Raw genomic sequence first — 21558 nt, forward strand, 5'->3', positions numbered from 1 at the left:
CCTGCGTTTGGTTTCTCGTGATTTCGGAGCGGTTTCACTTGCTTGGTATCCGGTGGTACCGCTGGTTCCAACCCCGCTGGATTTGGGACTACATTCGAGTAGTACCTTTGGCGCGGAATAGGTCCCGGTTTCTCGCTGGATCTGCAGTCCGTTGCGACATCCCCGGTCTTTGATAACCTGTTGGTATCGCAGCTGTCGCTCGCCGGCCTAGGGTTGGTCCATTCCGCATGTCTTTGCCGGTTGCCAGGTTACCTTGTCCCAGGGTTGGTGCTAAGACCTGGCAGTTTTGCATCGCTGTGTTTGTGCGTTTTCTGTGTCGCGGTAGGCTGGGGCTCTTTCTGACTCCGTTTATGTCGGGCTCCTGTGGGGTCAGTTCCTAGCTGCCAAGAGCTTTATCCAAGCCCGTGCTGCTCAGCCTTATTTTCAGTGCCATGAGCTCCGTGAACTCCGTGAGCTCCGTGTATGTCTTGCTCGGTTAACCAAGAGCGCCCTGTGCTGGAGGCAGCCCCTGCTGGCGGCGTTTTTTACAGTAGTTGGTTGCATTTGCAGCACTCCGTGGCTCTGTCAGACTCTCTTTGTGTTGGCCTTTATTGCAGGTGCTGTGTGGAAGATTTGAACAGTTGGCCGTTGTACCTGTTGGTTCGGAGGTGGCCCGACCTTGCTGTTTGTCGTGCTGGGTTTCGTCATCCGTATCCCTGCTGTCAGTGCCCTGGGCGCGTGGAGCGGTCGTTATTGCAGAGCCGGTGTTCAGTTCAAGCCCTAGTTGGCCGTTTAGTCAACCCTTAGCGGGCACATGTTTGGCATTCTCGCGTGTCTATCGTCCATTCCTTCAGTGGGCGTCCGTCAGCGTTTGTTGAGGGATCCGTCGCGTTTGTGGCCGGTGGGTCAGTCTGTGCGCGGATGGAGAGCACTGGTTTGACCTCGTCCTTGTGGTTTTGGCAGCGTTCTGTTTGTTCGCTCTTTTGCCTATGTAGAGATGGCGTGTACGCCGTCCTTGCTGCTGGAGTATCGTTTGGAGGTCGTTGAGGCGTTTTGCTTGGGGAGCTTTATTTCGTGTCGGTGTGTGTGCCTGTCTGGCAGCTCTCGCGTCCTTTGTCCCTCTAGCGGCCCGTCGCGTTGCGCCGTTTTGGTGCTCAGTTTGTTTGTTTGTTATTTCCGCTAGAGGGGGTATCTTCTCCTTTGGCATTTACCTATGGAGCAACAACTAATGCGAGCTTGCGTTAAGTAAGCTGGGTTAGTTGGGCGTAAGGCCCAATGCGTAACTGTTAGACTAACTGTTTCGCAACGGCCCGTGTCCTCAGGGCCGTCATTTATTGCGCGCATTAAGCTGGTTAGCTTATCTTGTTTTTGTTGTTCAGCGCGCGCCCGCCCGCCCGCCCGTTTATGGCGCAGCCTCGCGTTAGTTCAGTTGCGGTGTCTCTTTCTCCGTTCGTAAGGCCCGTCTTCTTCGGGCCTCTCAGTCCTTTTCTCTCTTTCATTCTTTGTAACAGAAAATGGCATTTACCTATGGAGCAACAACTAATTACGCCATCAGGTATTTTGGTGCTTCTGTCAAGTAACGTCCGGGTCCTTGCACGTTTCAGGCAAACGCCTCCCTCGGAAAGGTATATACGTGGGTTAGAAGATGCCCCTCCGACTGAAACGTGGCAAAAGCTCCAGAGCCGCTGCTGCCGATAGCGACGCTGTTATTGTTGTTGCTTTTGTCATGCATGGTCGGTTTTAGCGTTGCCATCGCTACTGCTACTGCTGCGGCTACGGCGACGGCTACTGCTAACCACTATTGCTACTGCGGGAGCTCCAGTCAGCTGTCGTACATACCGCTGTCACTTGCGCAATTCTCGTAAAATGGGACCCCAAGCCACACGATTGCTCTTTTTGTTTTGATGTAATCGTCCCCGTTATTGTTTACTTATTTCGCAGGTAGGAACGAAATTTGACTGACGCGTGCCCAGCCGCAAGACCCTCCTGCTGGAGAGAGATCAGCTTTACAATCATATCCGATAAAGCTGGCAGTGGTTCAGCGCGCAGCCTAGCCATCCGCCGCGCTCACATAGTACGACAGCTAAACGCCCAATAGTTTGGCATGACAGCAGCCTGCCAGTCATGTTGGCCACATCGTATACCACATCACGGCGCGTACATACATACATGTATACGGGAGGATCTATCTAGATCAGCTTGTTTTTAGGATCCATGCCCATCACAAGTGCTTGATGGTCGCATGCATGCGACGACGCCAGCTGAATGATACTACGTTTGGATTGCTGTGGGGGCCAATTGAAGCGTCAGATGATTGCAGTTTTAATTAATCAGCAGCCTACAGCAAGTATGCGACAGCAGATAGAGCACGACGACATACAGCAGTAGGGCGGGCACGCGCGATAAGTACAGCAACGTCGCCCTGCCGTGCCGTACATGTACATCATACGTAACCATGTGCTCATTGAGTGTATGCACATGTGTGTGAGGGTACATATATGGATGGAGTGTGTTCATTGTGTTTACATCTATGTTTATAGATGTCAAGCTCAGGCGGAGTGGGATTCCACTTTATTACCGAACGTCATCAACCATTTATTAATTCATATGTGAGCGAGCAGGGCTCTGGCCGGCGACCGACGGCCTTTATTACACGCTAAACGAAGCGGCAGCGAAAAGACAGGACTTAAAGCCAAGCAATGGGGACCACTTTTCCTCGCAAAAGCCACAGAGATCATACATACAAGCTCGTGATCAACTGTCGCAAATATCATGCGCGTTACGGCCATGAATTTTCGAGTTTCGACATCAAAACCTTTGATCCCGAGAACTTCATGCATTAAATATTAAAATATTTACATTACGCACTCGGCTGGTAAGCTCCAAGCCCTTCACTTGTCGAAAAGCTGTCGGGTACAGCAATTACTGCCGTACGGCCGCGCTCAGTGGCGTCAGTTGATATAGAAGGGGGTAACGATACCTATTCCCATTCCCGAATTTCCTCGTCATTTTAAGCCATCGATTATGCTGTAGGCGTGGCGCTAGTCGAAAGGATAGGATAAACCGGAAAACAAAAATTGTGCACCAATTATCCTACCGGTTCCCCTGGACCCTGGTAACGTTACTGGGCGTAAGCGCTACTTCAACAAACTATTTCCAGTACAAATCAACGCAATCTCCTTTCGCCAGCCTACCACCGGGTCGCGGTCCCTTTTTCACCCACTAGCGACGGCAGGAACAGCGACCGCCGACGGGTAACTTAAGGCAGCCAGTAACAACTCAAGGTAGGAACACTCTGACCATGTTTACCTAGTTTATGATTATGTATGTGATGCAGCTGTCGGTCGCACGAACTGGGTAAACGAAAGTACACTTCGTTCCTTAGCGTCTTTCAGCCCGCCTGCGGCCTCCTCTATTTCGCTTGTAAGAAAATAAAATCATAAGAGCCGCAACCACTTATCATGTGTTGCTCCCTTCGCTTGCTTCCATTCCGCAGGTCGTATTGGTCCGGAACTGAAACCTTCGCTGAAGCCCTAGAAGGATTACAACACAGTCGATTCCAATGACAGCTAGGACTAGGAAAACCATCCAAACGACAATGTTGAGGAAGCAGGTCCCCAGCTGCAACAGCCTTCCGCAGCCATCAGCACCTTCATCAGCACCACAGCTACGGTGCAGTTATCCGCAGCTGATCCCCTTCCTCGCAGCTGCGACAGTCCCCCGCCTGGTGCCCCTGCTGGTGATACTGCTCCTGGCGCGGATCAGCGGCATCACGGCCCAGCCGCCGCCGCCGTCGTCCGTCCCCACCTGTGGGCCGGGTGACATACTTTACTATAATGGTGTCGCTGTGTCCATGATCAATGCAACCTTCCGGGAGGACCAGACTGGTGCAGCGGTTGGCTGGTCCCAGTTCTTGACACAGGTTCCCACCTCTTGTGATGATGATCTAGGTGCAGCCAACGGTTCCGTGAATGTGGCCGCACGAATGGGTTCCTTTGCACAATCCCAACCTGCTGCGTACATTCTGACGGAGGCGGAATTCAGTGCCCGCTACAATGGCACCAGTGGCTGCAGTGACCCAGACTTTCTAGTGGACTTCCCCGCCCTGTTCAGTGCAAATATAACCGGCTGTTTATCACTGGATTATGGCTTAGGCCTGCTGAGTTCCTTACTGACCCAGCAGGGTCATGTACCCTGCCAGCCGATGACCTTCTACATTTTTGCTCGCCTCTTAGATACCGCCACATTGTTTAGCACCCCGAAGCGTTATGGTTGGCTGGCTACGGACTGGGTGTCAGCTGGCAACGCTTCTGACCCGGTATGCCCCAACTCCCCCAAGTCCTGGGGCTATGTCAAATTGGGGGTGGATCGTTGCCCCTGTCCATCACCACCGCCACCTCAGCCGCCATCCCCCGTGCCACCATCACCCTCGCCACCTCGGCCGCCATCCCCATCGCCACCACCACCACCACCACCGCCACCAAGGTTGTCCCCAAGCCCCCCACTACCTCCCTCCCCACCACCACCTCTGCCGCCACCCTCTCCAGCTCCGCAACCCCCGCCTTCGGTCCCATCCCCCCCTCCCCCTCCACCATCCCCGGCACCTCCCCCACCAACCCCTCCTCCTTCCCCACCTTCCTCACCTTTACCCCCATCTCCCTTACCGCCGTCCCCATCGCCACCTTCTCCATCGCCACCATCACCGCAGCCTCCTTTCCCAAGCCCACTGCCCCCGCCCCCGCCATCCCTGCCTTCCCCACCCCCTCCACGGCCACCTTCTCCCATCCCTCCCAGCCCCCCTCCCCGGCCACCCTCGCCATCCCCTCCCCCACCACCTTCCCCTTCTCCACCTCCTCCACCCCGCCCACCCCCACCTGCACCTAAGGCTCCTAAGTCTCCCCGAGCCCCCAAACCCCCCAAAGTCCCCAAGGCACCCCAGCCCCCACCTCGACCAGCAAACAACCTGCTGGTCAACAAGTTCCCCTTCTCGTCTTGCAGTGCTAGTGATGTCAGCCTCACACCGTACCGGATGACGTCACCCATGGGGCCGTTCAACGTAACCGCCACCGCCGCCACCTACTGCTTCCGGATCTCCGCCTCAGCAACAGTGGACAGCACCAGCCCATGTGCAAGGATGGTCATCAATGAGCTTCAAATTGTCATCGGTGAGTGACTGTGTGCTAGCTAGCTAGTTGTGATCATCGTGGTGGCCTCCAGGCACCTCATCTATCAGCCGTGTGCTCAACATGCACGTGTGTGTATGTGTTTTGGGGTCCCTCGCTCACTCTGCCCACCGCCTTCATCCGCCCCCCACTGCCCACCGCCTTACGTTTCCTTCTGTTGACAATCACACAGACTCCACCCTCTTCCCCACCGACCCCAACCCCCCTCCGCCTACATGGTTCGCCGCAGACCCCAGCTGCGTGGAGTCCTTCCCCAACTCATTCCGGGTCACCACCATCAACGGTGTGACGGTGTCCCCCGTCTACAGCTACAAGACCTGGCGGGAGCAGGCATACGGCGTGATGACGATCACCTCCCTGGCCAGCACCTTCCCCGCAACCCCGTCTGGCGACCTGTATGTATGTCTGGCCATGAGTCGAAACAGCAGGTGTGGCACTCCGGCGGGGCTGTGCTACGGAAACAGCTGCGTGTACTCGCTGCTCAATGCGGACAACAGCTGCTGCCCCGCCAGCCAGGTGCCGTACTAATAGGTGAAAGGTCTCCGTAGTAGAGACCGTGCGATGCATGGCACAGCTTTTGCTGCAATTATGCGGCTAGGACAAGTGAAGCGGGTCGGCTAGGTCTTGCATGTTTTATGAAAGGTCGTTCCATTTGTTCCTAAGGCTGTGACCGGAGCACCTTAGCACATATTTTTAGATGATACGTGTGCCGTACTATGTGCAGCTACTCACCCTGTCACAAAACACCAAGCGCCGTGACCGTAACAATCCTGCGGAGGGTCTTTTCAAGAGCTGTCTGATTGTTCCTATGTTGAAGCTTCACATGTTCATATATATGTGTGTGTTTTATACACCATCTGGAGTTGCGTTACTCTCCGAAGGTGTAACGGGCCCATACACTAGGGCTATCCAAAATGGATTAAATATGATAGATCAAGTTCATTCACCGATTAGTAGGAGCTGCACGGGCCCCGAACAGGCTGCTGTTTGCTGAGCTCTCGCAATTTCCTTTTTCACACTGCTGTTGGGACACGCTTGTTATTGGTTTTGGGAATAAGGTCGTTACCCGGCCTGGGCTGCTTGTCCACGCAACTCTATGCGCCTCTATGCCAGGAGGTCCTCCAGGCATTGAGAGGGCGGGGAATTTGCAGACGGTTCGCTGTCCAAGCTGTTCCGTATTTGGGGGAGCTTACACACTGGCTAATGTTGGGATCGCGCTCGCAAGCAGAGGATCTCTCTTTCATAAATTAATTGGAGTGTTTTAGATGGAAATGGATGGTGTGCGTGGCATGGAATGAATAAAAATGAATCGCAGCCCTGGGTGATAGTTGACAACATAAGCATCGCTGTCATCATTGTTAGCCTGTCGATCAGACCAACTGGGTTCCGGAGCCAGGGATCTGCACCGCACTCCCTAAGATCGTTTACCCTACCTCGATGTTATTCTCTACATTAATGTAACGTATACGGACCTGTCCTCTCCGCCCCTTTCGTCCGGGATTAAGGAACAGTTTAAGAGGTTATGAGCCCCGATAGCGCTGAGCGCTGCACGGAAAGGATCCGATTCCCACTGTGGCTGTTGTCCAGAGCTTGGGAAGCCGGGATGAGGCATAAGGGGAGTGCCGTGAGCGAGAGATTGTTGCTCACGGTGGAGGTGTTGGAGTGTGACCGACACTCATATACCAGGAAATTGTGACAGCAATAATAGGACCCGGGAGGGGTCCGGCGCTTTGCTCTGTTTAACAGGTTACGAGCCCCGAGCGGACCCGACCGGGGTGCTGGTACTATCGACTGATCATGCAAGGGCATCTCGCCCCGGGCAAGAGCGGGATTTATGACATGAATCTGCAGACGTTTCGCCACGCCACGCTTACATAGCTGGAGGAATCAGTTGAAAGATGGCACCGCTGGTTTGCGCACTTAGGCCATGATGGAATCAGCAAGCTCGTAAAGAAGGGGATGGTAGATTGGCTGCCTCTGACAGGGGAGCATGTGAAGCACGCTATTGAGGCCAAGCGCATGTGCGAGCCCTGCGTTAAGGCCAAGCACACGCGTGCATCCCACCCTCCGTCAAGTAACGTGTCTGACTCTGTTTTGCAGCGTGTTCATTCGGATGTTTGCGAGGTGCCTGTTAATTTTTTGGGTGGTGCACGGTATGCGGCACACTCCTGGACGAGCACTCGAGTTTTTCACTTGTGTCCGAAGCCGTTAAGGAAGCACTTATGTTGACGGAAACTCAGACAGGCAAACATGTACGTGGGCTACAATCTGACAGTGGGCAGGAAGAAATCAATGTTAGCCTGCAAAAGTTCTTTTGGGAGAAGGGGATTTTGCATAATGCGTCTGCCCCCTATACATCTGAGAAAAACGGCCGCGCAGATCGTTTGAACCGCACGTTGTTGGAAAAGGTCCGCGCTATGTTGCAGGATGCTGGCCTGGAGCAGGAGTTCTGGGCTGAAGCCGTGGTGGCAGCTTATGCAATTCGGAACTGCTCACCGGTGAGTGGCAGGATGCCACTCCATATGCGCTGTTCCATGGGTACATGCCTGATGCTTCGTTTTTTCGCGTGTTTGGCTGCACTGCATGGGTTTATGTTTATGTGGAACGGAACCAGCGCAATAAGCTGGAGCCCACGAGTGTGAAGGGAATTTTGTGGGTTACAAGCCTGGTGGCAAGGGATACCGCATTTACTTGCCAGGTCATGATTTCATGCAATGTTCATTTTGACGAACACTTCCTAAACACATCCATTCCATTGCCCGGTTTGGGCGGAGACAACGATTCAAGTACCGATGCGGAATCCGCCGTGAATACATGGGAGTTTGATAATGAGCAGCCCGTTGTGGTTTCGGGTACCCCTGCTGGTAGCAAAGAGGTACAGGGGAATGCCGGGCAGAGTGGGAAAGAGTATCCATATGACCCGTCGGAGCCCCAACAGCCAGCGGGGAAATCTGCTGGCAAGCGTGTCTGGTGGGAGAGATGCTAATCCTAAGCCGTGGGTTAATTGCCGGATCTATGCCGCCAATTCCAGCAATGGTAAAAATTCTTAAAAAAACTAAAAGAAACTACTGCAACAGATAAAACTGAGACACTTACAGGAGCACAAGTAATCTCAGCTCAGCCGCACACAGCTGCCGCCCTTGAATTCAAGGATTCGAATGCACAAACCACCACAGCAGCCTAGAAGGCAGCAACACGAGAATATAGCAGTTGACTGCACGCATGAGGAAGTAGTTCAAAAATGAGATAAAAACAAGCACGCACTTGATGCAGTCGGGGGAGAGGCCAGATATGTATGCAGTTGCTAACGCGGGTTGGGGGCCCATGAAGGAGCCACTCCCAGGCCCCAAGGATACACATCAAGTACGAGAAGGCCGCGATGAAGCATGTGTCGCGTACACCCAGGGCACCTATGAATGCGCGAAGGACATGAGGCACAGAGCTCAGGCAACCGTCTCAAAGGAGCTTCGAAATCCGGGGGATCTCAGCTTGGATGGACCTTCAGGAATATGCACGGGAGGATAGATGATACGATTTGGACCCAGTCCACGTCGCTAGTGGAACATGGATGCAGACCCGAAGGCAGAGCGCATCCGGGTACATTAAGGCAAATCCATCGCTGACGCTCGAGAGACGCCCTACATGAGGACCTGCATCAGATCCCGTGATACCCAGGATACTACAGCATCATCCAGTACAGTACGGCACAACCGAGTAGCTTATGTCTGCACACGACGGGCCTTCAAAGTCCAGGGACCCTGGCAGTTCCCGATAATAAGAGCCTAAGATGGGCCCTATGATGAAGCATGATATTGATGTGAGCCGGGTAGGAAGGCAGCACCAACTTTTGGAGACCAAGCATGCTTTAAAGTCAAGCATGCTTGGTGTCCAAAAGTTGGTGGTACATTCCTACTCTGCTCATACATATGCGTTTACGCAAGTAATGATAAGACACTCAAAACGACCTTCTGGCTTGCCTTTCTTCCTTGTCTTAATGGACATGTCTTAGCGAACATACACTGCTCTATCAACGCCATTACACGTTGCATCCATGCTGACTAATGACACAAGACACACCTCGACTCGTCACTACCTTCTCATGCGCATTCCCATAATGGTTGCCCATAATGGTTGCCCGTGATCAAGGGTATACCATGCAAAGAAGTTTTGGTGATTAAGCGTGTGGCCTTGTGCAGGTCCTGACACATTAGCTAGGTAAGCGCGCACCCATGCACATTCAACAACATTTGCCTAGGCCCATCACCGTGCACCGCACAGCACAATGGAGGCATCATTCCAAAGCGCCCACACGCCATATGGCCCAGTGTGAGGTAGCACTATGCAGCAGCTCCTGCAAGGGGATCAACCTGGCCTGCTCGGTCAAGCACTCATAAAGCAGGCCCACTAATGCTTACGATTTTTTGCAGCATGTAAAAGCGAACACTTAAGCAACCACGGCATGCTTTTATGCAGTTACCTGCCAGTACGCCTTCCATGCATATGCATGCACCACGTCTTTCACGCCTATTAGGGCTTCACAATCTCTATGTCACCCCTGCAGCTGAAATGGCTCATGGATCAGTGAACCGTCTCGCGGGCGGGCTTCTCGCCCCGTCCCCAACAGCGCACTGGGCGGACAATGGTTGTCAAGGCCAAACAAGGACACACCGCACGCTAGTGTTTGTAACCACACTGCCCGCAGTGACACCCTCAAAAACCACCAGGACAGTCGTCAGCACCAACACAAAAACACAATAACGTACACCAAGAGGACGCGGGACACCATGGCTGGTCCCCCTTATTGATTGAATGCGCTCGCTCGTTTCATTAATACTACAGGCACGTTGATCGACCTAAAGACGGCGCACAGTTGCACCTTAGGCACCCGGGTTGGATCAACACAGTCAAGGCAATGGAACGGAGCTGCCGCCCTTTGGTCGAAGCTCCCAGCCTGAAGCATTCCATAACCACCGCTCCATGCTATATGGAATCGCTGTCCTTACGCGTACACACAGAACTACAGCGCAATCACCGTATGAACGCCGTAACAAAAGCCGCAGCCGTGGTGGTCCCAGCATTATACACAGGCGGTGCCCTCACTTTTCCTTGGCGCCGCAGCAGCTCCAGTGCGGCGCCTTGATGATGGCGGCACCATGGGTGCAAAGGGGCCCCTCGGTCATGGTGGAGGTAGAGCACCAGTACTTGGTTTCGGGGCCTCGCCATACACCCTTGTGTGCACCGGGGGTGCAGGCACCAGTGGAGCCGGAGGTGCCGCCACCAGTGGAGGTGCCGCCAGTCGGCGCTGGCCCCACCAGACCCCAGAACCAGCAGTACTCATTACCATCAAACTTGACTTTCATGTCGCCATCCGAATACTTATACGATACGGTGCCCACCTTGCCGAGGTAGTTCCCCATGCTGCTGTTCCAGCCGCCGTGCCCGTCCTGCGCCGCCTTGGCGTCGTCCACGGTCACGTTAGAGATCATCACTTGCGTTCCCTGGTGACAAGCAGTAGGTGGGGGTTGAGGCTTACTGGAACAGCATCAGTAAACTGGGGCCGGGTCTACTGCTGATAAGCTTATACCGCTCCAACTACACTGCGTGGTAGATACCTGTGCGTGCGCTATGATGGGCAAATGAACCCTACTACATTTTGAAGTTCCTGCTGATGGCGTGGCACAAAGGGCCCTTGGCACCACCTTTGATTTCGCAGAAGTAGGAGGACAGCTTTACGCTTGCATCCCTGAAGGAGCAGCGCGGACTAAGCGTAACACACAGCGAGCATGGAATGAAGATGCTGCGTAGCAAGCAAGACGGGAAGCCCCGGAAGAAGGATCTGAACAACGGCAAAATCTGCCAGCGCCGAACTGATGCACGAACATTATGCCTTGCCAACAAGTGTGTGTGCACACTCTTGCCTACTCCCACGCCACGCACCACTTCATAGGACGTCGGAGTTAAGGTTGGCGTCCCCGGCAGCACCAACTCGTGACTCCAGCAGTACTCGTCCCCGCTGGCGAACTTAATCTTGACGTCGCCGTCGGAAAACTTGAACGACACGTCGCCCGACTTGCCGAGGTACTTGCCCATGTTGCTGCTCCAGCCACCATGTCCGTCCTGGGCGGCCTTCGCCTCGTCCACTCTCACGCACTTGATCGTCGCCTTGGAACCCTGCAGAGCCATAGCCAGTGAAGACGTGCTTCCTTGCTTGCGGAGCGTCAAACGGGCACCCCTGTCATCAGTGATCTTCCTCTGGCACCACCCCGGTGACGAGGTTGCCGCAGGGCGCCGCGGGAAGCCGTCATCGCATCTGGCTTATGCATGGACCGCAGCGCTGTCGCGCGAGCCTTGTCAACCTATTACTGCAAATGTGCCCGTACACGTACGTCCCCCATGTACACGCAGTCGCTTCACCATGCTGATCGTGTGTCGTCAGCACTCACCACGGACAGGCTAGCCGTTGACAGACCTGACCCGCCGAGGATCAGCAGCGAGGGGTTCCACAACTTGGTGTCACCATCAGCGTCCATCTTGACGTTCACGTCACCATCCTTGTCTACGCTCACCACGACACCCGTCTTGCCTAGCATCTTCTCCATGGCTGTCGCCCAGCCGCCATGGCCACTTTGGGCGGCTTTGGCTTCGTCGACCGAGACGCTCTTGATAGTGACCTTGGCACCCTGTTTAAGGTTAACCAGTAGTCACCACGAGCGATGAACATGGGCAGTTGGTGTGTGTGGCAGCGCATTAAGCATTGCTGCATGTATGCGATAAGGAACCGACGTCACTGGTGGCCTTAGACCCACATTCTCCTAAGCACGCCGATCCTAAAGGAACCCGCGACCATAGGAAATCGAGCCATGCGGCCCAACAGACCACGCCGTAAACCCAGGCCTGCGCTCTCCACCACCAACTTTACCACACGCGGACAGTCATCTCGCCATGCACACACAGGATGGCGGCAAGTTTCTGTCCGGATGCCGTCTGACAAGGCTCCGTAACAACACTAGCTGGGGAACTGCAATCGCAGCTCCAGAAGTGGTCCTTGCCTAGAGTAGCCTTTCCATGGCAACTTTATCAACAGCGCTACAGCACTAAGGAGTGACAAGAAGCGGGAGAGGACGCGGAAGGGTGGCACCAAAGACTGCAGAAGTGACTGAAATGCGTAGTCAACGCCTACAGCCATAGCCAAGCACAGTATGCGTCGCTCTAGGCGGTGGCCGCATGTCTGCATGTCCTCCACCCGGCCGCTTATCTGCACCCACAGCTGTGGAGGTTGATGCCGATTTTGCCGTCGCAGCCGGCGTAAGAGCAGTTGGAAAGCGCAATAAACCGAAGTGGCGTGTCTCCGCGTTTCCTCAAGCCTTTAAAGCGCCCAATAGTGCGCCAACTCCCGTTGTTACGTGCTTGCGTCGAGTTTCACCCGCCCACCCAGCACTCCGTCGCGGTACCATCTCGGTACATTCTCCCAAACATGTATGGTTGTGTGGTATAGGGCGAAGTCAATGTCTTTTCCAGGTTCCGCACCCGCCACCAGCATCCCATGGAATCTGCCGGACCAACGGATACATCCACCCTCTCGCGGTCGAGGAATTTTCATCCCGCACATTGTCGGTTTCAAACCTAGTTCCTTTCAAGGACACAATGCGCACCGCCGAGAAGGAGGGCTTTGCAGGGGTTGCAGCCTCCGTCGGTGCCGGCAAGACCAGGCCCCAGTACCAGCAATATTCGTCGCCGCCTTCAAACTTGACCTTGACATCGCCGTCGCTGTACTTGTAAGACAAGGTGCCGATCTTTCCCAGATACTTGCCCATGTTGCTGTTCCAACCGCCATGTCCGTCCTGGGCCGCCTTGGCTTCTTCCACGGATAAGTTTTTGATGTATGCCTTACTCCCCTGGAACAGAAATGGGTGACGCGCCGTTGAGCACGGGTAGCATCTGAATAGGATCGCTTGGGCTCGCAGAATGTATCTGTACGGTGATATGGCACATTGCCCGACGGTTGAACCGTTGCATGTGGTGTTCAGCGACGTCGGAAACCATGTGTCTCTGCCTTAACAAAACACAGCGATAGAGGTGCGTGAAGTACAAAACCCCCCATACACGCCAGGTGGTTCGCAGGCACCTGCTAAGGGATATTCCTCAGCCAACCCCAAACCAGCCTGGGCAACATTACACAACGCGCACCAATGAAAGCGATGTGGTCGGCATCACCACGCCAGGTAGTACCAACTTAGGGTTCCACAACTTGGAATCGCCACCGGCATCCATCTTGACTTTCACATCACCGTCCTTGTCGATGCTCTCCACGACACCTGGCATGCCCAGCATTTTCTCCATGGCTGCCACCCAGCCACCGTGGCCGCTCTGTGCGGTCTGAGCCTCCGAGACCGGCACAGCTTTAATGCTGACCTTGGCGCCCTGCAGGAGATGGTAAATAAAGCACCGCGTCACTTAGCATTAGGGCGCAGATCATGGAAACGAAGCTGTAAAAAGATATCCACAAACTCCAGAACAGTTTGGAAAAACACTTCCACATGCGCCATTATAGTCATGGCCTAGCACTCCCATGGAGGCAGCATCGCACGACAAACGAAATAGCGGGATGTGAGGCCTCGTTCGAAGCGTGCATCGACTTGGAGAAAACAGGTCCGAGTCACGAGGGAAGAGCCACCGTAATTGCAGGTGGGGATGTGTACTCACGACGGCTATTTGCCCGGCAGACGGGCTCGGAGCTGTGGCCGGCTCGGGCGCCGGTGCTGCGCCGCCCAGCGTTATGAGGGACGGGTTCCACAGCATGCTGCCGCTGCCGTCGTCCATCTTGACACGCACGTCACCATCCTTGTCCACGCTCTCCACCACGCCCGTCTTGCCCAGCATCTTCTCCATTGAAGTGGCCCAGCCACCGTGGCCGCTCTGCGAGGCCTGTGCCTCTGAGACCGAGACGCTCTTGATCGTCACTCTGACACCCTGCGGTTAATCCATGGACAGGTAAGTGCACGCTCTGCAAGCGCCGAATACGGTCCAGGGCGGTAGTGCTCGATGCACGTCTCGGTTACCACAGCTGCGAACGCCAAGTCTGTGCTGCTGTGATGGGCACAAAGCCGTGCGATAAACACGATCCCAATGGCTAACAGGACATCGCGACTTGTTCCCAGCCCCGTCCAAAGCAACATTTGCCTTCCTCAGACACGCGTGCTTGAAAGTCACCCGTCACGCCAACAGCAAACAGGCAATCGTGCTCGTCACTGAGTGTGTGAAGCGGCAGCATCAGTGGCAGCCAGACGCCAGGGCCTCCTGCTGCTCCTCACTTACCGCGCGTAAGGGCGACAGGGCGGCCGCGTTCGGCACGACCAGCACCGGATTCCACAACATGCTGCCGCTGCCGTCGTCCATCTTGACGCGCACGTCGCCATCCTTGTCGATGCTCTCCACCACGCCCGTCTTGCCCAGCATCTTGTCCATAGACGATCCCCAGCCACCATGGCCAGCCTGCGCCGCCTTTGCCGCATCCAATGGGATGTTCTTGATGGCCACCTTGTCGCCCACCTTGATCTGCGCGTCAGGTAAGCATAGCGCCACTACATTTATACATGTGCGCAAACGCTATAAGCATGCCGATCATGCATATACTTATGGTTACACACTCTAGGCAAGCAGGGCTGCCACATGCTTTAGAAAATCGAAAGTGTCGCCTGCCAGCCTATTTCACATACTCGAGTTGGTCAATCAAATCCGCATGTTCCGGAAGCCCTGAACGCGGCCACAACTTCGGAAAGGCCGTTGCCCAGGTTAGGATAGTGGTTATCGCGACCATGATGGTGATCGCAACTTCTTTGTTTTGTCCTTTCGTGTACGCAACTAACATGCACTAAGGCCTGCCAGCCCAGCACTACCTGAAGGCCGGGCGTAAATACCATGTCAGACAAATCCAAGCGGCAAATCAAACCATATTCCTTTCACCCGGGCTTCTACCCATGCCATGCCGACACATATTTGAGTCCAAGGCCTTGCCTTCAGCACTCTGCTCTCCTAATCGCTATGCAAGAATTCACAGCAGCAAATGGTACCGGTGTTTGTAAGAGGCCGACACTCACCTTGTAAGGCTCGGTATTGAATGCAAAGGGCTTCTGCCCAAAGTTGACGGAGACCACCTCGCCAACGCTGCGGTTAGGGGCGGTGTTGTTCGTGGCCTTGGTTTGAGGCACAAGCAAATTCTCCATAGGCGTGCTGCAACAACGCCTTTGGTGAGGACATCCAGGCCGTGCCAAATGCGCCTTACCTGTGCAGGCTCACGGTTGGGTAGAGGAGGTTGTTGATGTTGACAGAGATGGCTTTGCCCTTGGTACCGTTTTTCCTGGAGCCAAGAAGAGCGTCCGTTACAGCGGACACAGCAGCGGCACAAGTGGGCAGGTGCACAGTCAGGTGGGGAATTGTCCCTCGAACCAGGGAGGGCTGTGGGGACGATGTACACGGACGAGGGTGGCGTTAAGACGCTGTGGCAACAGTGTCACCTACATTAAAAGCAGCAGAATGGGTGGCGACACATTAAGAGCAACCAGAGTGGCTGTGTGCTCTCTGCCGATCACGAGCGAGGATCTAGGTTTTCCTATTCTGCACTAGTGTAGTAGCTGGCGGCCGAAAGGCTTGAGATGCTGGGAATGCGCTTTAGCGCGCACCTTATGTTTAATGGTGCGTGCCGTACTGTATGACAGCTACTGCGACAAGCCTTGTAAAGTGTAATCTCTCCCTGAATAAGTCCGGTGTGCACGCGCGTAAGCAAAGGATGGTGTACACCGGAGGAACCAGCCCGTGAGCCGTGTAGGAGCTGGTCGGCCGCAACTTACGTGAAAAAGATCTCCTTCCGCTGAAAGTCCAGCGCCGCGCCCACTACGTCACCCTTGCCATACTTAAAGCCTGTCATGACACCCAACGGTGGATGTCAGTTCCATATTGGGCCACAAGGCGCGCGGGTCCTTTAGGCCACCGTTTGCCTACCGTTCCTTTAATCGCAATACTAGTCAGCATGGAACTTCGTCCCTAAGAATAATGCATGTTTCGGTGCACTTCATGCACAAAGGGCATCCTTATGGCCATCTTTGGAAACCCCCCGCGGTGTAGGCCAAAACGAACTATGGGCCTTAGTATGAAAGCAAATCCAACCGCCGCTGCCGCAGCAGGGCAGCTCCTGCCCCAATGCCCAGGATAGCATGAGTAAACCCCCCTCGCACCACCATCCCCAAACCCACCATAGTATTCAGCGCGACCCTCGAAGAAGGTATTGCCGTCATCGCCATGAAAGCCAAAAGTGCCCGAGTCCCAACTGAGTATTTCATCAGGGAGGATTGCAAAACGCGGGATGGGCGGAAATGGTTATATTGCGCAGGCGCCCAGGCACAAAGAAGCCGATGATGGGTACCACGCCAGGCAACCAAGCCAGACAGCCACTCTTAGCCCATGCAGTCATTTCCTTCATTCCCCAAGCCCTGTCCGCGTTTCTCGCCCACAGTCGGCCGCGGACATACAATTTTCGGCCCGAATACCAAGAGCTTTCCCGCATCCCACCAGCCTCACCCAACGTGGTGCGAGGTGTCGTGGCTGCTGGGTGCATAGCCCAGCCCAATGGTGCCCATGGCGCCCGGCTCTACAACTGTCATCTCAAAATAGTAGACCAGGCTGGATGCCGGTGCAGGGAAATCGGCCTGTACGGCTCCCTGCATGGTGCAGTGCAAAACCAGCGGTGGCAGGTGAGTGAGGCAGGAGAGGTAATGCATGAAGCACCCATGACTTCTTACACCCCGACTTCTTTCCATGGCGCTCGCTCAAGGGGCAGCACCATGCCAATTCGTCAGCCACCTCGGGAATGAATTGTTCAAAAGGTAACCGCACCGATGAACCGCCCGACAGAGGCCCCCGCCCCTGCGGATCTTGAAGATGCGGCTCATGACATGCCTGATGGCTCAACCCACTCCTGCTGCCAAAAGACCCTGCGGCAAGCCCTGACGCACCACATCGGATGAATTGGTAACGAAACGCACGGTGTACTTGTCGTTGAGCGCCGCGTTCTTGCCGATACGTGCTGAGCTGAGCGCAGACGGCAGCACCACCTGCGGTAGCGGTGCAACCGGGTTGCCTGGTTTGGTTGGCTTGCGTGATTGCGCAGTGTTATGCAGGGAGATGGAGCTGTCAGGCTCTGAGTGGTTCTCGGGCCCAGGAAGCTACTGCCGCCGCTCCCAAGTGCGTCGGTTCCTGTGCTCGTAAGAGGATTCATCAGCTAAACGAAACGAGGATCGCCAACTGCGTTGACAGGCCGAAAATGAGTTGCATCGACCCGGCAAAGAGATGGTGAAGGCGATGAGGAATTTGAGGCCACCGGGGTGGCCAGGAGTACCGGTTCTGCGGTAAGGACGCGTTGCACAACACAAAAATGCCGTGGTGCAACTAAAGCCGCACTGGTGCACTACGCATTGGTGAGCTGCACCTGGTGCTTCCAACATAGGAGGTCAAGGCAACGCAACTAACAAGCATGGGCCATACATGGACACGTCCCTTCGTTCCTGAGTGTCAGCTATGCCCCACTGCGTTGTTGGATGCGGTAGCGTCGCTTGCTGCTTGCTTACCGCGGCAGGCGTCCCACCCAGCGTTATGAGGGACGGGTTCCACAGCATGCTGCCGCTGCCGTCGTCCAACTTGACGCGCACATCGCCATCCTTGTCCACGCTCTCCACCACGCCCGTCTTGCCCAGCATCTTCTCCATTGTAGTGGTCCAGCCACCGTGGCCGCTCTGGGCCACTTTGGCAACGTCAATCGACACGTACTTGATCGTCACCTTCGCTCCCGGAGTTGGCTGGTAGTACGACAAGATACGATATGTACGTGCAACGTATAAAACTCTCAACAATTGTGCACAGCCGGCGCAAAATTGCGGGAGAGAGCATTTCCCAACGTTACGGTGGACACGTATACAGAGCACATTGCTGCAATAATGCATGGATCCTTTCTTGCAGAATACAGATATTCAGAAAATTGCGAATGGCGACCTCTGCACTAGACCTATCGCCAGGAGGAATATCGCGTCGTGCATGGCGTCGGCCTCACCTTGCCAGCCGCAATTGCCGCAGCCATCTCCTCCTGCTTCTTCTTTTCAGCTGCTGCTGCCGCAGCGGCTTCCTCCTCCTTTTTCTTTCGCGCCGCTGCTGCTGCCGCAGCCGCCTCTTCTTGCTTCTTCCGCTCGAGAGCTGCTGCCTCTGCCGCCTCCTCAAGCTTTCTGCGCTCAGCGGCCGCGGCCGCAGCCGCCTCCTCCTGTTTTTGGCGCGCAGTGACGGCGGCCGTTGCGGCCGCTTCTTCTGCCTTTCTGCGTTCGCTGGCCGCTGCAGCTGCAGCTTCCTCCTGCCGACGGCGTTCCGCCGCCGCTGCCGCCGCTGCTTCCTCTTCTAGCCGCCGACGTTCAATGGAGGCCGTCAGTGCAGCCTCCTCTTTCCGCCTGCGCTCTGCGGCAGCGGCGATGGCCTCTTCCTCCTTTTTCCGGCGCTCAATTTCCTCCTTTTCAGCGCCGACATATGTAGGACCAGTGGCATATGGACCCCGGCAAGTCACAAAGATGGAACATCGAATGTCCAACCGCGGCTCATTGACTGTTACTCGCCTAATCTCATTGACTAAACTCATGGTGTGGAGGTTAACAGAACTGTCCAGCAGTTCCCATGTTCGCAACACGTGACACGCAGAGTAGGATATCGCATACAGGCTTTGCGATGGGCGCTGACGCGAACTGGCGTGGGGTCGCCTAGACTTGACAATTACTTGCAGCCAACGAAGAAACAGAAAGGATGCATTGATGGAGTTGCGATAACTGGAGGTCACGTGGGGGCAGCAACTTTGCTGGCATCCCGGTGCGAGGTAGCTGCGACTAACAACGTACCTGAGTCCTAGCTGAGGGTGGCCTAGTAGACGCCGAGCGCGACGAGGACGGGCGGGACGGCTTGCCGGGCTGAGGCACAATTTCCATCTGCAAACCACAATAAGACCGCCAAGGTCAACACGCCAGTCACAATGTAAGCAAGTCCCAGTTCAGTGCAGGCGAGGACGCTTACCGTGCAGGTATGACCCCAAAAACCTGCCATACAACTTCCCTGAACCCAATGTCCCTTATGGAGCTTAACACCGAAGATGGTTAAACCATGAGCCCATCCTTAAGCTTTCACGGTCACCCACCATCAGAAATACAAGGCGCCCACCCTTGTTTGCCAGGACCCCGCGCACAGCTGCCTCACACAGGCCCATGCATGCCGAGCAACCTAGTCACTCACCACAGGTGTCGCATTCTCGTCTACGCGCAACTGCGCAAACATGCCCCTGACGTAGACGCTGCGATCGCCCGCCGCAACCTCCACCAGGTCCTCCAGCGCAATCCGCAGCCCCTCCGCGGAGCGCTGGTCCAAGTTCTGCTTCCAGCAAAAGTAACTGTAAATGGCCCACACGCGATCCGCCTCATTCCACGCCTGGTAGACTCCCGAACGTGCCTCCACACCCAGGTAGTTGTGTAGCCAGTTGCTAGTGGGAGCTTCCGCGAGCAGGCTGGGCGACAGCCAGACGCTCACAGCGGCCATACAAAGCTCCGCGACCCTCGTCTCTAGGCCCTCGCACGCGCGGGCCTGCACGCTGCCGGTGCGCACCGCCGCGGCCAGCGGGTCTAGCACCGCATCCAGCAGTCCTGCTGCCTTGGTGCCCAACATTTTTTTGTAGATCACGGAGGATGTCTTGTCCTCGGTGCTTTTAAGCATGGCATCGACGACCATACCCAGCCAGCTCTCCAGCGACAGCCATTGGCACAGACCCTCGTTGCGCCCAAAGCGTGCCATGCGCTCCGCCAGCGTCCACACACGGCCAAAATATTCTCGACCGGCGACCATATTTTTAGCGAGGATTGCCGCGACGATGGACGATGCGACGGCGCAACGGACGGAACCCGCGTCGGCACGCTTGCTGAGCACCTTTTTGGCCTTTACCAAGATTAGCCGCACGGGACCCTCGGCTGGCAGCGGCCGGAAGGTGGGTAGCACACGCATGGCTCGTGCCCGTGCGTAAAAGACCTTGCTCCTGTGCACCTCAACCATGGAGTCCTCCGAGTATTGCGGGACGCAGGACCTGCACCACATTTAGTGTGAAAGTCATTAGTCATATCTGGGACAGCTGCGCCACGGCACGCTATAACATGAAGAGGAGCCAGGAACCAGGTCAATAACGATAGAAGCAGCCGAGCTTGCAATCCGCGGAGTGGCAGGCCTGCGGCTCACATAAGTTGCAGCCATGACATGGGAGCCCTTGGGTGATGTCTTGTTTATGCCGTTATGTGTCCAACCATCGATGTGCCCCCTGGCTGCTAACCCCATGCCTATGAGTTTATCCCGGCCTCCTGCAGTGGAAGCAATATGCGGTCAACGTTGCATCACGTTTCCAAACTTGCGATACCTTCTATGGTATCGTGCTACGCTTGTCGCACCAGCCATCACAGCTAAAACGATGCAGCTATCACCTCCCTGCATGTGATTCTCTGCCATCCTGCTCTGCCGGCCTGTGCTACGTACCAATCGATCCAGACGTAGTCAATGCCATTGTCCCCCGCAAATTTCAGCAGCGTGCACAACTCCTGGAACTGTGCGTTCGACATGGGCGAGAAGTCCTTCTTATGCTCCGCTGGCTTCTGTTCTGACCATCTCCAGCTGACCGTCACCACCCGTTTCCACAGATCATCATCTGTATCCATGTACGGCAACTGATGGCACTCCGTCTCGGGTTCCACGTCCTCGTACGCTTTAAGTATCTTCCACGTCAACACCGCCTTGATCTTAAGCAGACGCATGGGCGTTTGCTGGATGGCAGGCGGCATGCCGTCATGCAGGTCGCAGAGGCACTCAGGCAGGCCGTTGAGGACCATGCATTCATCAGTGCTGGCCACGGCGGGTGGCCCCAGCGCCGCTGCTGTGGGCCCACGGGCAACGATGCCTTCATGGATGACCTGTTAGCACAGCATACCCCGAATGTAATTGTCCAATAGAACCGCTGCGGTGATGCTTCTGCCAGTGTCCCAGGATGATCACGATGCACCATGCATGGGGACCACTAGTCCATAAACTCGGCAGCACGGCCACTAGACGATGGGGGAAGGCTACCTGGTTGCGCGTCGATGGCATGAGCCATAGAGGAGGCTAATCAAACGATATATATGTGCATTTTAGAGGCTTCATTCCAAAAGGCATTTACGCTCATGTCACAACGTAGCATCACATGCGGCAATAGACACGAATCAATCAAGCCAGCAAGCTCAGCTCATTCCACGGCTTATTGAACGGATACAAATGGCGGAATACAATTGGCGGAATGCAGCTCTCGGGT

At 55.3% G+C, this 21558-nt stretch overlaps 1 protein-coding gene across 1 annotated transcript; it reads right to left on the reverse strand.

The window, feature by feature from the left end:
* Positions 1 to 8466: 8466 nt before the first annotated feature.
* Positions 8467 to 21100, reverse strand: VOLCADRAFT_103851 (uncharacterized protein; the record flags this gene model as incomplete). Its single annotated transcript, XM_002948336.1, has 19 exons — positions 8467 to 8572; positions 10263 to 10660; positions 11100 to 11333; positions 11606 to 11842; positions 12815 to 13057; positions 13350 to 13583; positions 13866 to 14132; positions 14478 to 14717; positions 15260 to 15326; positions 15445 to 15519; positions 16010 to 16079; positions 16412 to 16485; positions 16737 to 16876; positions 17171 to 17269; positions 17783 to 18010; positions 18262 to 18705; positions 19085 to 19171; positions 19473 to 20310; positions 20751 to 21100. The coding sequence occupies 19 exons, from the start codon at positions 21098 to 21100 to the stop codon at positions 8467 to 8469; spliced, it is 4431 nt and encodes a 1476-aa protein (XP_002948382.1).
* Between the last annotated feature and the right edge of the window lie 458 nt (positions 21101 to 21558).

The sequence above is a fragment of the Volvox carteri genome (assembly GCF_000143455.1).
Source record: "Volvox carteri f. nagariensis unplaced genomic scaffold VOLCAscaffold_9, whole genome shotgun sequence".
In the NCBI taxonomy this organism is placed as follows: Eukaryota; Viridiplantae; Chlorophyta; class Chlorophyceae; order Chlamydomonadales; family Volvocaceae; genus Volvox; species Volvox carteri.